This window comes from Lepus europaeus, chromosome 20, assembly GCF_033115175.1.
Source record: "Lepus europaeus isolate LE1 chromosome 20, mLepTim1.pri, whole genome shotgun sequence".
NCBI lineage: Eukaryota > Metazoa > Chordata > Mammalia > Lagomorpha > Leporidae > Lepus > Lepus europaeus.
The window spans coordinates 58,943,533-58,957,502 of NC_084846.1; the positions used below are offsets into that span (position 1 = coordinate 58,943,533).

General features: G+C 34.4%; 1 protein-coding gene across 3 annotated transcripts in view; it reads right to left on the minus strand.

The window, feature by feature from the left end:
* Positions 1-1,081: 1,081 nt before the first annotated feature.
* DBF4 (DBF4-CDC7 kinase regulatory subunit) overlaps positions 1,082-13,970 on the minus strand; it is a 37,857-nt gene continuing 24,968 nt past the window's right edge. The window contains exons 7-11 of one of the 3 annotated variants that reach the window (XM_062178916.1): positions 13,408-13,453; positions 9,150-9,278; positions 8,280-8,394; positions 6,639-6,763; positions 1,082-4,209 (exon numbers count right to left, since the gene is read on the minus strand). In XM_062178916.1, coding sequence (XP_062034900.1) covers positions 3,231-4,209; positions 6,639-6,763; positions 8,280-8,394; positions 9,150-9,278; positions 13,408-13,453 — 1,394 coding nt within the window. In that variant the 3' untranslated portion in view covers positions 1,082-3,230. The remainder of the gene's footprint in view (positions 4,210-6,638; positions 6,764-8,279; positions 8,395-9,149; positions 9,279-13,407; positions 13,454-13,970) is intronic. The other 2 variants (XM_062178915.1, XM_062178914.1) reach the window with 2 other exon arrangements.

Here is a 13,970-nt window from a genome sequence, read left to right on the forward strand (position 1 = left end):
CAGGGGCAACCCCATCCTCAACAGCTACACACACACACACACACAAACATACCTAGAATAAACTCAGCTAGGGATATAAAAGACATCTACAATGAAAATTACAAAACACTAATGAAGACAACAAAAAAAGCAAAGAACTTTCATGTTCATGGATTGGAAAAATGAATACTGTTAAAACAACCATAATACCCACCCAAAGTGATTTACAGTAGAGTCAACACATTCTTCATCACAATACTTAGGACATTCTTCACAAAACCAGAAAAAAAATCCTAAAATTCACATGGTAGCATAAAATAATAATAATAATGAATAGCCTGCATAGCAAAAGCAATCTGGAATGAAAAAGAACAAAGCCGAAGACAGCACAATACACCACAGAGCTATTGTAACCAAGGGCATAGTACTGGTATAAAACTGACACAGACCAATGGGACCAAATTCACACCTAAATGCCAAAAACATACAATGGAAAAAGGACAGTCTCTTCAATAAATGGTGCTAAGAAATCCTACATAAAAGATTGAAACTTAACCCTACTTCTCACCCTATACAAAAATCAACTCAAAAAGGATCAGTCCTAAATAAGTCTGGGAATTAAGAAACTACTAGAAGAAAACATAGGATAAACACCTCAAGATATTAAATCTCTTAAAATATAAATATTTAAAAAGACAAGTATTTCAAAAGGAGAAGAGAAAAACTTTTCCATCTCCTAGGAGGGTACTTCAAAACATGGAAAAATGGAATTAAAAATTAAGCTATTTTGGTGCAAAAATATTTTGAGATCTATGCACAGTTTTCCATAATACTCATTTTCCATGAACTTTTTGAAGATTCCTCAAATAGGAAGGAGCCCATTATTCTTACATTTCACTTTATCAGTGAAGCAGCACTGGATTCTGACTGTGAAAGTGTAAGATAAAACTTTCTAACATTAGAATTATAAACATCTGAATATATATTGTTTTATAAGTTATTTTAATAGACATAATACTATATAGGAAAACAATTGGCTTAAAAAATATAGAAGAAATTATTTTGATTTCTAATATACACCTTTCACTACCTTTGTCAGAAAAACCATGAAATCTCCAGCGCTATTGTTTGGCTAACCCCAAAAAACAGAGCCACACACTCTGAATGCTGTAGTACCTGTTGCCCTTAGATAAAAGTTTATTAGATACACTTTTTCTTGTCCTTCCATCTCCAGTGTTAACATCATAGAATTCTATGCTTGCTCGGGACTTGTTACTCGTCTGGACCCATTTGACACAGCCTATCATGTTCAAGAAAACTTGAAGTTTCATATCTACTCTGCAAAGGAATCTTTGTAGACTCCTACTTTTTGAAGGTACCTTGCTATGTTAAAGACTTGTGTCCTTTTGTGAGTGGATCTGGAAACCAAGGTCTAATTATAAGTGCTATTAGAGAATTAAGTGCCACTAGAAAAAAAAATTTTAATTAATTTAAGTTTTTAAGAATCATCTTCTCTGGGTAGATACAATGCCAAAGATATATAGGCTGGGCCTTGCTAAAAACAAAAACAAAAACAAACAAACAAAAAAACTTAAAAAAGCACTGACCCCTAGGTGAATGTACTCATTGCCAGGACAATTATATGCTGCAACTATGCTGGATTGCTACCAGCTTTGATCCTATAGGCTGAGTACCCATCCCCATAATGCAACCCAATGCAAATGCTATGTGATAGTCCTGCTTCAGTTTATAGCACCATTCAAACTGTAACCTAAACATTTCTTAAAAGCTGATTATTCATTATGAAGATCTTAGAGTGTTCAGTCCAATATTCAAGGTATTTACCAACTACTAGAGGGTTCAGCTTCAGTCTCCCACCTCCCACCTTCATTAAATACCAGGGAAGCAAAATGATACAAATAATTGTGGTGCAAACATAACTGCAAATTGAAGAGACTCACTGTATAATCAAGGAATAATATAGCAAGTTTACCTTTTAATTATTCTGGATTTGGGGGACATACAGATATTAACTGAAGGAAAAAACCCTTCAAATTATTTTCTAAGTTTCTAGATTTTTAGAACACTGTCTATAAAACTTGACATCAATTCAGAGATATACATGTTCATTTGTGACAGAAAATGCTACAATGATCTACAACTAAAACAAGCTTTGCATATATGCACTGCAGACTCTTTCATTGATCCTACCTAAGGAACTGGTAAGAATAATCAAGTTGTTGAAAAGCCAGTATTCCCACTGGTAACGTGCAAGGGTTAACATAATACAAGTGTACTGAAAGAAACGGAAATGCTCTTTCCACAAATAAGAAAGTATGCAACTAATTCTATATTGGGAGCAATATAGGATTTCAAAAACTTACAACTGTTAACTAAAGTTAATTTTTAGTGACAATGTATTCATGTGATATTCAATAGCACCAATTTTTTACCATGAAAAAATGCCGCTGTTATTGCCTTCTATCTTCTGATAAAAAGATAAATTGTTATATGTGTATTTATTCCAAAATATTATACAGGCAAGTGGTAGAGCAAAGCAATTCTGATACAGATTTCAAAACTATTTCTGCGATTCAATACCATCCTTCCTCTCTCAACACTAAATTAGAAGAAGCATAGTGAGTCATTACTCTCAAAGTTATTTACAAAGGTAAATAATTAAGAATAGCAGAAGAGCTATATACTACATTGCAGCTGGTTAAGTTTTTCCTTCATGGCTTCTATTTACCCTACAGATAATCTGTCAGTTACAAAACACTAACCTGACCCAACTGAGTCACAATGACTTCCAAAATTCCAACAGAAATTAATACATCTTTTCCTTTCTCCATGAAATGTTTTTAATTTGCATATTTTTAATAATGCCATGTTATCATAGGAATCTATTTTAATGGACAATAAGTGTAACTTAAAATATCCAAATTTATGTTGATACATTTTTAATATTCTCAAAAACTCAAATTTTAGTGGCATACAGCAAATTATATTGTTCATTATAATTCTCACAAAACAATTATGAACATAGTAAAATATGACACAGTGAAAAGTTTATAATTTTCCTAATATATTAAATTCTATAGAAAATCGGGAACATCACCTTTATTAATATTTACATCTGGTTCTGTAAACAAAGGTAGCCAAAAACTCCTAAGAATTTTTATATATACTTCTAAAATAAATTTCAAGAATGTGATCTATGTGACTTTTGAAAAATACACATCCTTTAAAGTCTAAAAGCCAGTAAATGTAGAATTTGAGGGGGAAGAAAAAAACATCGACAACAGATTATTTGAATTTTCCTCTTCCCAAATATCTAAAACATCACATACACCACTGTTTTCAGTATAACTTGTGAAACCCATAAATTCTGACTTCTCCTCACTAGTCTGAAATAAGTCCAGTAGAGACTGTACTGGTGAACTACAGATTCTGTTTTCTTCTTGTGTAATAAGAAATTCAGTTCTCTTCTTATCCAATTCAGCATTTGGCTCCAGATTTTCTTTTTTATTTCGTCCTAATAACATTTTCACTTTTCGACGTATTTTACAAGAAGGTAAACTATCCACATTTTTGATGTCACATTCATTGGGTTCTTCACCAGGACGAGGGGATTGAGTCTTTGCCTGAACTGTTAGGTGCTCTTGTGAACTGTTGATTGTTCTCAGATCAGAATTGTGACCAAGTAATGAATGAAGTTCCTTTTCCTTCAGATTCTTTGTTGGAAAAATCACAGTATCTGAATTTTGTTTTGGTTGAGCAGCACTATTTGCATTGAAAACAGAAACTTGTATAGAAGTCTGTAGCTTATAAGGACAGTGATCTACTCCTAGCTCTTCTAAGTCATTTTTACTTAATTTAGTATCAGAAATGTCAAGAATGAATTCCTGTTTATTTTTATGTGGAGGTAGCTGTGTAAAATTTTGTTTTATATCATTTTCAGCTGTATTTAACATAGGACATCTATTACTCATTTTTTCATTGAGTTCTCTCAATTCATTTGAAGCGCTATGGATGGGTTCTGAAATCAACACAAGCTTTTGTTCAGGTTCCTGAGTTTCTTCATACAGGAAACTCTGCTCCATCACCTGTATCTTACTCTCTCTCAAGTCTTTCTGAGAAATATGTTGCAATTGTAGTTTTTGCTTTGGTTGAGTCTTTTTCAGGATATTAGCAGAAACAGGAGAAAAGGATCCAATGCTGTATTTTATCCTTTGTAGAAAAAAAATTAAAATATTTGCTATCAAAACAAAATCTTATTAGAAACAGAATTAGCAAAAATATCTTAAAACTATTTAAGAAACCTACCTAACTTAGAAAATATCACAAAAGCACAGAACTCTTAACATTTTGTCTAATTTATTTTTAAGATGTTTTTATTAAAGTAATTAAGACTTTACAGATACAGCTGAAAATTCTTCTCTCCTTTCCACATTCTACACTCTCTACCCCAAAGTTATCAATATCCTGAACTGGGTGCTTAACTAGTTTAATCATGTACAGTCAAGAAAAATGATTGTAAATGAATTTGGACCTGCTCTTAATTTTGCTCTCATGTTTCTAAAAAATTTCTTTACTTCTGTACTTTGATTTATATTAGTGAATATTTTACTCTTCTTATTTAGCACTGTGGAAAATTGAGTATTTATTGAGAAATCAAAGGTAGAAAATACTTATTATTTAAGAATAAAATAACAACTTAAATGTTTATACTCCTAAAGATGACACATATTTAACCTGAAAACTTTTCTTTATAGTGTCTTGATATCCTTGTGATGGTCGTTTTATGAAACAATCTATACAAATACAGAAGTTAACAGCTCATCAATTGTGTTTTGTGTTATATATAACACAAATAATAATGATAAATGTAATACAATTTTGTCTGCCCCTTCAATTAGAATGGTTCCTGATTTGGGTCCCAGCTGCTCCACTTCTGATCCAGCTCCCTGCTAATGGCCTGAGAAAGCACCAGAAGATGGCTTAGGTTCTTCAGCTCCTGCTATCCATGTAGGAGACCAAATGAAGCTCCTGACTCTGGCCTGGCCCAGCCCTAGCCATTGCAGTCATTTGAGGAGTGAACCAGTGGATGAAGGATCCTTCTCTCTCTCTCCCTCTCTAACTCTGCCAGCTTTCAAATAAATCTTTAAAGGGGTGCTGGGAGGCTGCAGGAAGTCAAAATTAATATAAGTATCTTTATAAATCAAAATAAATAAAATTAGTCTAAAATAGATATAAAGACAGAATAACTTAATGAATTATCACTAACTCTATGTATAGGGTATATCCATTTAGAAAGCATCGCCCTCTAATCTCACTAATAATCTAATCAGGACCATTTTCCTTAATCAGTATGCAGTCATTGTACATTGACTAGACTGTATTTACAGTTAAAAGTCCTGTTGGGAGTCACTGTGCACTTACTCTCCATGTAGGACCTCTGTCCTTAATGAGTTGTACTATGAGAATTAACTATAAAACTTGTTTTCAAACAATACTTCATACTTTGTGTGGGTGCAAACTGAAAATCTTAGAATAGAGTTGGTCTTCTGTATATAAAGTTAATTAAAAAATAAATACTAATTAAGAATGGGATGGGAGAGGGAACAGGAGGTGGAATTGGAGTGTGGGTATAGGGGGAAGAACCACTATATTCCTAAAGCTGTACCCATGAAATTTGTATTCACTAAATAAAAGCTTTCTTAAAAAATAAAAAAAAAAAATTAAAAAAAAATAAAAAAATAAAAAAAAACCTGTTGGTACCTTTAGTAATTACCAGCAAGGAGAGTGTATTATTTAGTGAAAGTAAAAAATAAGGCGTCATAGAGGAAGGTTAAAGAAGGTTCCTTAAAATCCCTTAAAATTAATTAAAAGCTTCAAGCCTCTTATAAATAGATGGTAAACTTTATTGTTCTAGACTAAGAGAGTAAGCAAACTATTCAAACTGTGGGAAAATCTAGCCTTCAGTCTATTTTCTAAATAAAGTTTTACTGCAACTCAGCTACACCCATTGTGGTTTAAAAGCTGAATATTTAACAGAGATCTTATGGCTCACATAACATTATATTTTATTTTTAAAGATTTATTTATTGATTTGAAAGCCAGAGTTACAGAGTCTGGGAGATTCAGAGAGAGAGAGAGATCTTCCATCTGCTGGTTCATTCCCCAAATGACAACAGCCAGGGCTGAGCCAGGCTGAAGCCAGGAGCCTGGAACTCCATCTGGGTATTCCACCTGATGGCAGAGGCCCAAACACTTGGACCATCTTCTGCTGTGTTTCCCAGGCCATTAGCAGGGAGCTGGATGGGAAGTGAAGCAGGCAGCAAATAAACCAGCACCCATATGGGATGCTGCCATCATAGGCGGCAAATACCTGCTGTCACAATGCTGGCTCTGACCTTAAAAATAGCTGGCTCTTCAGAAAAAAATTTTACCAACTCTTCTTTTAAATGACAATGTCAAGAAGGAGACTATAAATAATCTACTGTAAGCACGTTAGGTAGTAGGGGGAGGAGAGAAGGGAAGTTATTAGTTATTGACCATATATACATTCTAAAAGTAGAAATTCCAAAAAGAGGTAAACTTTGGAATTATTTTTAGGTTAATCAAACAGTTTAATATTCTAGTAGGATTTAAATTACCTCTTTTTTTTAGGCGTGTCCCTTTCATATTCCATAAAATCAAAAACTAACTTGGATATGATATCATCAACAACTTGATAGTGATTACTCTGTGCAAAGCTTCTGTGTTGTTCACTTAGGAGATGCTAAAACAAAAGTGAAAAACATGTCATTAAATTATATTTCTAAACAAAGAGATACCCCCTTTTTTGATTCAGGCTTTCATACATTTTCATGCCGCTAAAATTAAATTTCCAATAATTACTCCAAAGAATAATGAGGAGATGTTAAAAGTTCTCAGAAACCACTGAACTACTTTTTATTTTCCATCTTTCAGTAAGAACAGTACTAATTTATAGTTACAATGAAACTGAAGAGAAAGTTGTATCAGAAAAAGAAAATAAAGATGGACAAAATGACAGTAACTCTTAATATTTAGTGTATGCTAGCATTTTTAAAAAACACTTTTGCCTCTACTATGATAAACATCAATAAGGTATGGCTTATATAGAGTACTGAATGAGTAAAACACTATAAATTAACAACTAAGAATCCAAAATACTTAAGATTCTAGAATGAAGGTTTAATGAACAAATGAACATTATGTTGTGAAGTATAAAAAACCAACACTCGTAAGTGAACATCTGAGAATGAGCAAACAGAAGAGCACAATTTAAGAGTACAGAGAAGCTATTCTCAATCTTAAGAGTGGTTAAAAACAAAAGTAAACAAGGTCATGGTGTACTGGAATAAAACTCACAGTAAACTAAGTTCTATCTGAATATGTGGAATGTCCAGGCTAATTCCAGTATTTGTCAACTGATCAGGAAGTTCCACCTAGAGGCTTACACTGTGATGACCATGGAAGAACCTTCTTCCCATTTCCCTAGTTTCATTTGACTTTAAAATTTGATAACTTCACTGTTTATCAAAAAATTAAGTTCTCCATTGACCTTAAAAAACAATGCATCTTGGAATATATATGCATTCATTCCCTCTTACTTGCAAAATTTACCAAGTAGAAATTATACATGGGAGTACTTCAAAAAGTTCATGGAAAAATGTGATTATATGTTCAGTACTTTAAAAAAGGAAATATAATTTAAAAAGAAATATTAAACCTCTAAGTTCAGATTTGGTTTATTCGAATTCTGGGAAAAAATCATTTATTAAAGTAAAACAGTCTCCAAGTTGTATGTAGTTCCTCTCCATTTCCAATTAATTCTTCGTATTTACCCTTTAAATCTTGATTAAATGTCACTTTCTCAGATGGACCATCTATGACTCTTATTTTAGGTTAAATAACCTCATTATTTATTACTACTGTGTCTTTGTATTTCACTTTTTGTGATACTCATCGCACTTACAAATATGTGTTTTACATCTATTTTCTCTGCCATAACATAAAATGTACAAGAGTAGGAAATGTCTACCTTGTTTTCGTTTGCTTTAGCTCCAGTACTCAAAAAATATGACTTTCCAATACTCATTTCCCTCCCTTTATGTTCTTAAAATTTGAGATATTTCAATCAAAAGGAAATATATGATACTTATAATCAACAAGTTATAAACCACCACTGGAAGAATAAGATAACATTTAAACAGCAAATATTTCTCATAGTTTTAGAAAAATTAATCCCCTAAATATAAAATCACATTTACAGTTTCAAGATCTTCATATTTCTTCAAACAACATTCACAATATCCTTTTTTTTTCTTCTCTTTCAACTGGAATTGAACTGGTGTTCCACCATATTTATCAGCATCTGTTTGGATTCTGATGATAGAAATACATGGAAAAATAATTAACTGCTAAACCTAATAAACATTTTTTAAAAAATTGTTGTTCTATCATACACAATACCTGTCATATCACCCAATACTTTTAACTACACTTTAAAAATTTATTTATTTTCATTTTATTTGACAAAGATAGATCTTCTACCCACTGCTCACTGCCCAAATGCCTGGAATAGCTAAGGCTGGGCCAAACTAAAGCCAGGAGCCCAGAACTCATCTGGGTCTCCCATATGGGGACTACAGGGACCCACATCATTGAGTTATCACCTGCTGTTTCCCATAGTGCACATGAACAGGAACCTGGATTGGAAGTGTATCCAGAACTTGAACACAGAAACTCCAATATGGGATGTGGGCATCCCAAGTAGTGTCTTAACTACTATGGCAAACACCCATCTAATAATTGCATTTTATTTTGTGCAATTAAAGAGGAAGCTATGCATACAATGGATATTCTGAAGAATATTTCAGATCATTACATTTTTATTATTTGCAAACATTTTAAGGCCCTCCACCGCAACCAAATATGATACGCTTCAAACAGATCACAATTCAAATCTAGCGAAGGGCTATTAAAATATACAGGCAGAAAAATAACTGGAGTAGTGATAAGAAACACACAAACCCACCATTGTATAAAATTAACTATTACAAATGATCATTTATAAAGTAAAAATTGCTTCAGATATCAGAAATAATATTCCTAAAAAATATTTAAAAATTCAAACCAACCTTAGCTTAACCTGAGTTTGTTTTTGGATGGTAGATGATTTATCTATATCAAATGGACTGCAGGGTTTCTGAATAGAATAGTTTATACAAGGCATAACGGTCAGCTGAAGATAAAATGGCCTATAAAGTCTAAAAGAATAAAAAGACAAATATATGATTCCCTAGAATAAACAAAAATAAACTTTAAAGACTAACATTTAAAAATCACATTTGGAGTCTGAAACAATAGAAATTGGCTAAGCTTCCCTTCAAAGGACAAATTTCTACAACTAATCTTTATCATTTAAAAACAATCTTTAAATTGTAAAATACATGTATCATAAATTTACTTATCTTAGCTATTTTTAAGTAAATAGTGCAATTGCATTAAGTATTCTCAGTGCTGCGTAACCATCACTTCCACTGTTCTTCTCTACAGCTCTCCTCATATTGCAAAAACTGAAACCCTGCACACAATAAAGAAAAAGCTCCTCATTCCTCCTTTCTTCCAACCCTTGACAACCACCATTCTATCTCCCGTGCTTACAAATACAATATTCCAGGTACTTCATATACATGGAATCATACAGTATCTTTCCTCTTATTCTCCTAAGCACGACTTCAAGGTTCATTCACATTGTGGCATTTGTCAGAATCCCATTCTTTTTTAAGTCTGAGTAACATGCCATTGGATATATATACATATCCCACACACTGTATTTATCTACCCAACTGTTGATAAGACTTGGGTTGCTTGCACCTTTGGTTGTATTTATTTTTTTATGCCAGCCATCCAAATGGTAACTGGTATCTCACTGTGGTTGAGATTTGCATTTCCCTAATGATTAATAAGGCTGGATATCTTTTCACTGTATGTTAGCCATTTGAACTCATATACCATCCTCATAGAAATGTCTATTCAGTGTTTCATCCATTTTTTTTTTTTTTAACATTTCATTCATTTGAAAAGGTACGGTGACGGAGAAGGAGACAAAGAGAGATCATCCATCCACTGGTTTACTGCCCAAATGGCTTCAACAGCTCCAGCTGGAGCCTGGAACTTATAACCCTATCCAAGTCTCCCATGTGAGTGTCAAGGGCCCAAGCAGTTGGGCCATCTTCCACTGCCTTCCCAGATACATCAGCAACAGGGAGCTGAATCAGAAGTGGAGCAGACACTAAACGGAAATCTGTAGAAGTGAAATTGACACTTCGAGAAGCAGTGACTTGAACAGCCCTTGCCTTGACTGTTGAGGAAGAGTTTTTTTTTCTTCATACTATTTGTTGAACTCTTTACTTAACACAGAGTTAATCATATGTGTATAAAGTCAATTGAAAACATCTCAGTAAAAATTAAGAACGGGAATAAGAGAGGAAGAGGAAGTTTGTAACTCAAGTTGCAGAGTTCTGCATACAGTCCTACGGACTTACTTCTAAGAGTACAGTTTAAAAATGTGTTGTGGGACCCCAAATACCATTAAGCTGGGTGATAAAAATGCCATCTTAAGTGTTCAAGTGAACATATAGATAGGATTAACTGTTGAAAGGATCATATAAATAAGATCAAATGTAATAAGTAGAATTTAAAAAGAGAAAATGCACCAGCCCCATGGCGCAGTGGGTTGATCCTCCACCTGCAGCGCTGGAATCCCATATGGGTGCTAGTTCTAGTCCCAGCTGCTCCTCTTCCAATCCAGCTCTCTGCTATGGCCTGGGAAAGCAGTAGAAGATGGCCCAAGTCCTTGGGCCCCTGCACCCACATGGGAAAACTGGAGGAGGCTCCTGGCTCCTGGCTTCAGATTGGCACAGCCCTGGCTGTTGCAGCCATCTGGGGAGTGAACCAACAGAAGGAAGACCTTTCTCTCTGTCCTTCCCTCCCACTGTCTGTAACTCTGCCTCTCAAAAAATAAATAAAATCTTAAAAAAAAAAAAAAAAAAAGTAAAACTGTTCCAACATGGGAAGCAGTCCACACAGCAGACTCATCAAATGACAATCACTTTAAGTAGTACTCTGACTTCAAAATCAGCCCTTAAGGCATCCTGGTCTGGCTGAAATGTCCATGACAGCATCTTAGGCATCGAAAGCCAAGACACTGTGGCAAAAAATGTTCTGCATGAAGGTTCTCTGCGAATGAGACCCCAACAGAAAGATGTGGCCATCAAAGAAGGATGTACTTTTCTCTGAAGGGAGGAGAGAGCTTCTACTTTGCTTATGGCCTTGTCTAAATACTGATGGAGACTGTGGATTCAAAAGGCTTCCAAAGCCTAGGCAGCTCATGTCAAAAGCCTCGGGTGGTCACTGACCTCCTACATAAGAGTGTTGTTAAATTTTTTTTTTTTTTTTTTTGACAGGCAGAGTGGACAGTGAGAGAGAGAGAGAAAGGTCTTCCTTTTGCCGTTGGTTCACCCTCCAATGGCCGCGGTGGTAGGCACGCTGCGGCCGGCGCACCGCGCCGATCCGATGGCAGGAGCCAGGTGCTTATCCTGGTCTCCCATAGGGTGCAGGGCCCAAGGACTTGGGCCATCCTCCACTGCACTCCCTGGCCACAGCAGAGAGCTGGCCTGGAAGAGGGGCAACCGGGACAGGATCGGTGCCCCGAATGGGACTAGAACCTGGTGTGCCGGCGCCGCAAGGCGGAGGATTAGCCTGTTGAGCCACGGCGCTGGCCAAGAGTGTTGTTAAATTAACAACAGGAGTCATTGTGTACTAACTTCCCATGCAGGACCTCTGTCCACAATGAGTTGTGTGTGCACAAATTATTGAAATCTTTACTTAGTATAGAGCTGGTCTTCTGTGTATAAAGTTAATTGAAAATGAATCTTAATGGGAAATGGGAGTAGGAATGGGAGAAAGTATGGAGGAGGAGCAGTAGGAGTGTGGGTGGGAAGAACCACTATATTCCTAAAGTTGTACTTACAAAATTTGTATTCCTTAAATAAAAGGTTTCTTTTGGAAAAACAAAGGGGGGGGGGGGAGAAGGAGAAGAGGAGCAGCCAAGGCTTGAAATGGAAAATACTTTTTCCCATTCTTTGGTTGCATTTTTACTGTGTTGTTATTTGATGCACAGAAATGTATAACTTAATTCATCATTTGTTGCCTGTGTTTTCACTGTTATATTTAAGAAAGTATTGCCAGATCTATTGTCAACAATCTTTGTTTTCTTCTAATAATTTTAGGTCTTTGGTTAATCTTAAGTTAATTTTTGTTTATGGCATAAGGTAAGAGGAGTCCAACTTCCTTTTGCACCTGGACATTTAGTTTTCCCAATACCATATGCTGAAAAGATGGCTCTTTCTCCACTAGGTATATCTCTGTTGAAAATCATTTGATCATATGTATGATGGCTTATTTCTGGACTCTAATTCTATTTCATTGGTCTGTATTTCTGTCTAATGCCAGAACCAAACTGTTCTTAGCACTGTAGATTTGTAGTAAGTTTTGAAATCACGGAAGTATGAGACCTCCAACTTTGTTCTGCAAGACTGATTTGGGTATTTAGGATTCATTGAAATTTCATTTGAATTTATGATGGATTCTTCCATTTATGCAAAAACACAACTTGGATTTTGATGAAGACTGAATCTGTAGATGACCTTAAGGTAGTACTGACTGACATCTTGACATTATGAAATCTTCCAATTCATGCATTGTTTTCCTTCCATTTTCTCTAGGCCTAATTTTGAATTACAGGTTATCTTCATGGTAACATATTTCCCAAAAGATTTCAATACACCTTTGTCACCTCAGTGAGTACCCAAGAATATTATCCAAATATGTCTAAATGATTAACTGGAAAAGGAAAGTAACAGAATTTTCTGAAGCCAAACTTATTTACATTTTAATCTATAGATTTTATTAAAATTATCCTACAGACTTTACAGTGAATTTTAGAAAACTGCCATGTTATCCTCAGATTTTGCTTTTCCAAATTGTACCTACTAATTTCTTTTTTGTAAAAGTAGGAGCAATCTTTAAGTAGTAGTTTCAAATCATTTGACACTGAATTTAGCCAAAGAATGTAAAGCACTCAAAAATTAGTTGGTTTCAAAGATTGTTTCAAACCAGGTATTTCAAAGAGATAGTTACAACATACTGACACTAAATCAGTCCTGGAGCTCAAATAAATTAATACTATTTTAATGTGCATCACATGCACATTAGTATAACAAATCTCACTATAGGAATCTAACAGCATTAATGGAGCTAGCTTGATTAGTTAAGAGATATTTCTATTTTAATATTATACTTGAATCATACAGATCGAACTTATATACTTACTGACTCATATCTTCCACTTTAACAAAAGGCTTTTTGAGTCTTCCTGCTTGAGAACACAGAAAATATTAAACACTTGCAAGTCTGGACTTTTTTTTTTTTTTTTTAAACAAAAATACATGACAATGAACTACTCCCCTGCTCCCAAACACCTTATGTATTCATTTCAAAGTTAAAGCCTCAGGTGAGATATTTTCCATTATCACTCCATTTCCAAAAATAATAGAAGCTCTATGTATATTCCCAGATTGTTAAATTGAATGGATCCCCACAGGGTATGTGAATAGAAGTCAGAACAAACATGAACTGGAATAAGGGAAAAAAAGAAAAACCCTGCATTTTCATTTTCATTAACCTCTAACTGAAATTTAACATTCCCTCCAATTATAAGCAAAAAAATCACAATTATGTTTTAAATAGCTATAACTTTGATACCAAAGCAAACAGCAGATATTTTGATATATTACACTTCACTGAAAGCATCATTTATGCTAATCACTTCAAAATTAAAGTAACAATTTGAATCATTAGAACTTGTTTTGATGGAAAATAAAAGCAAGTACGAC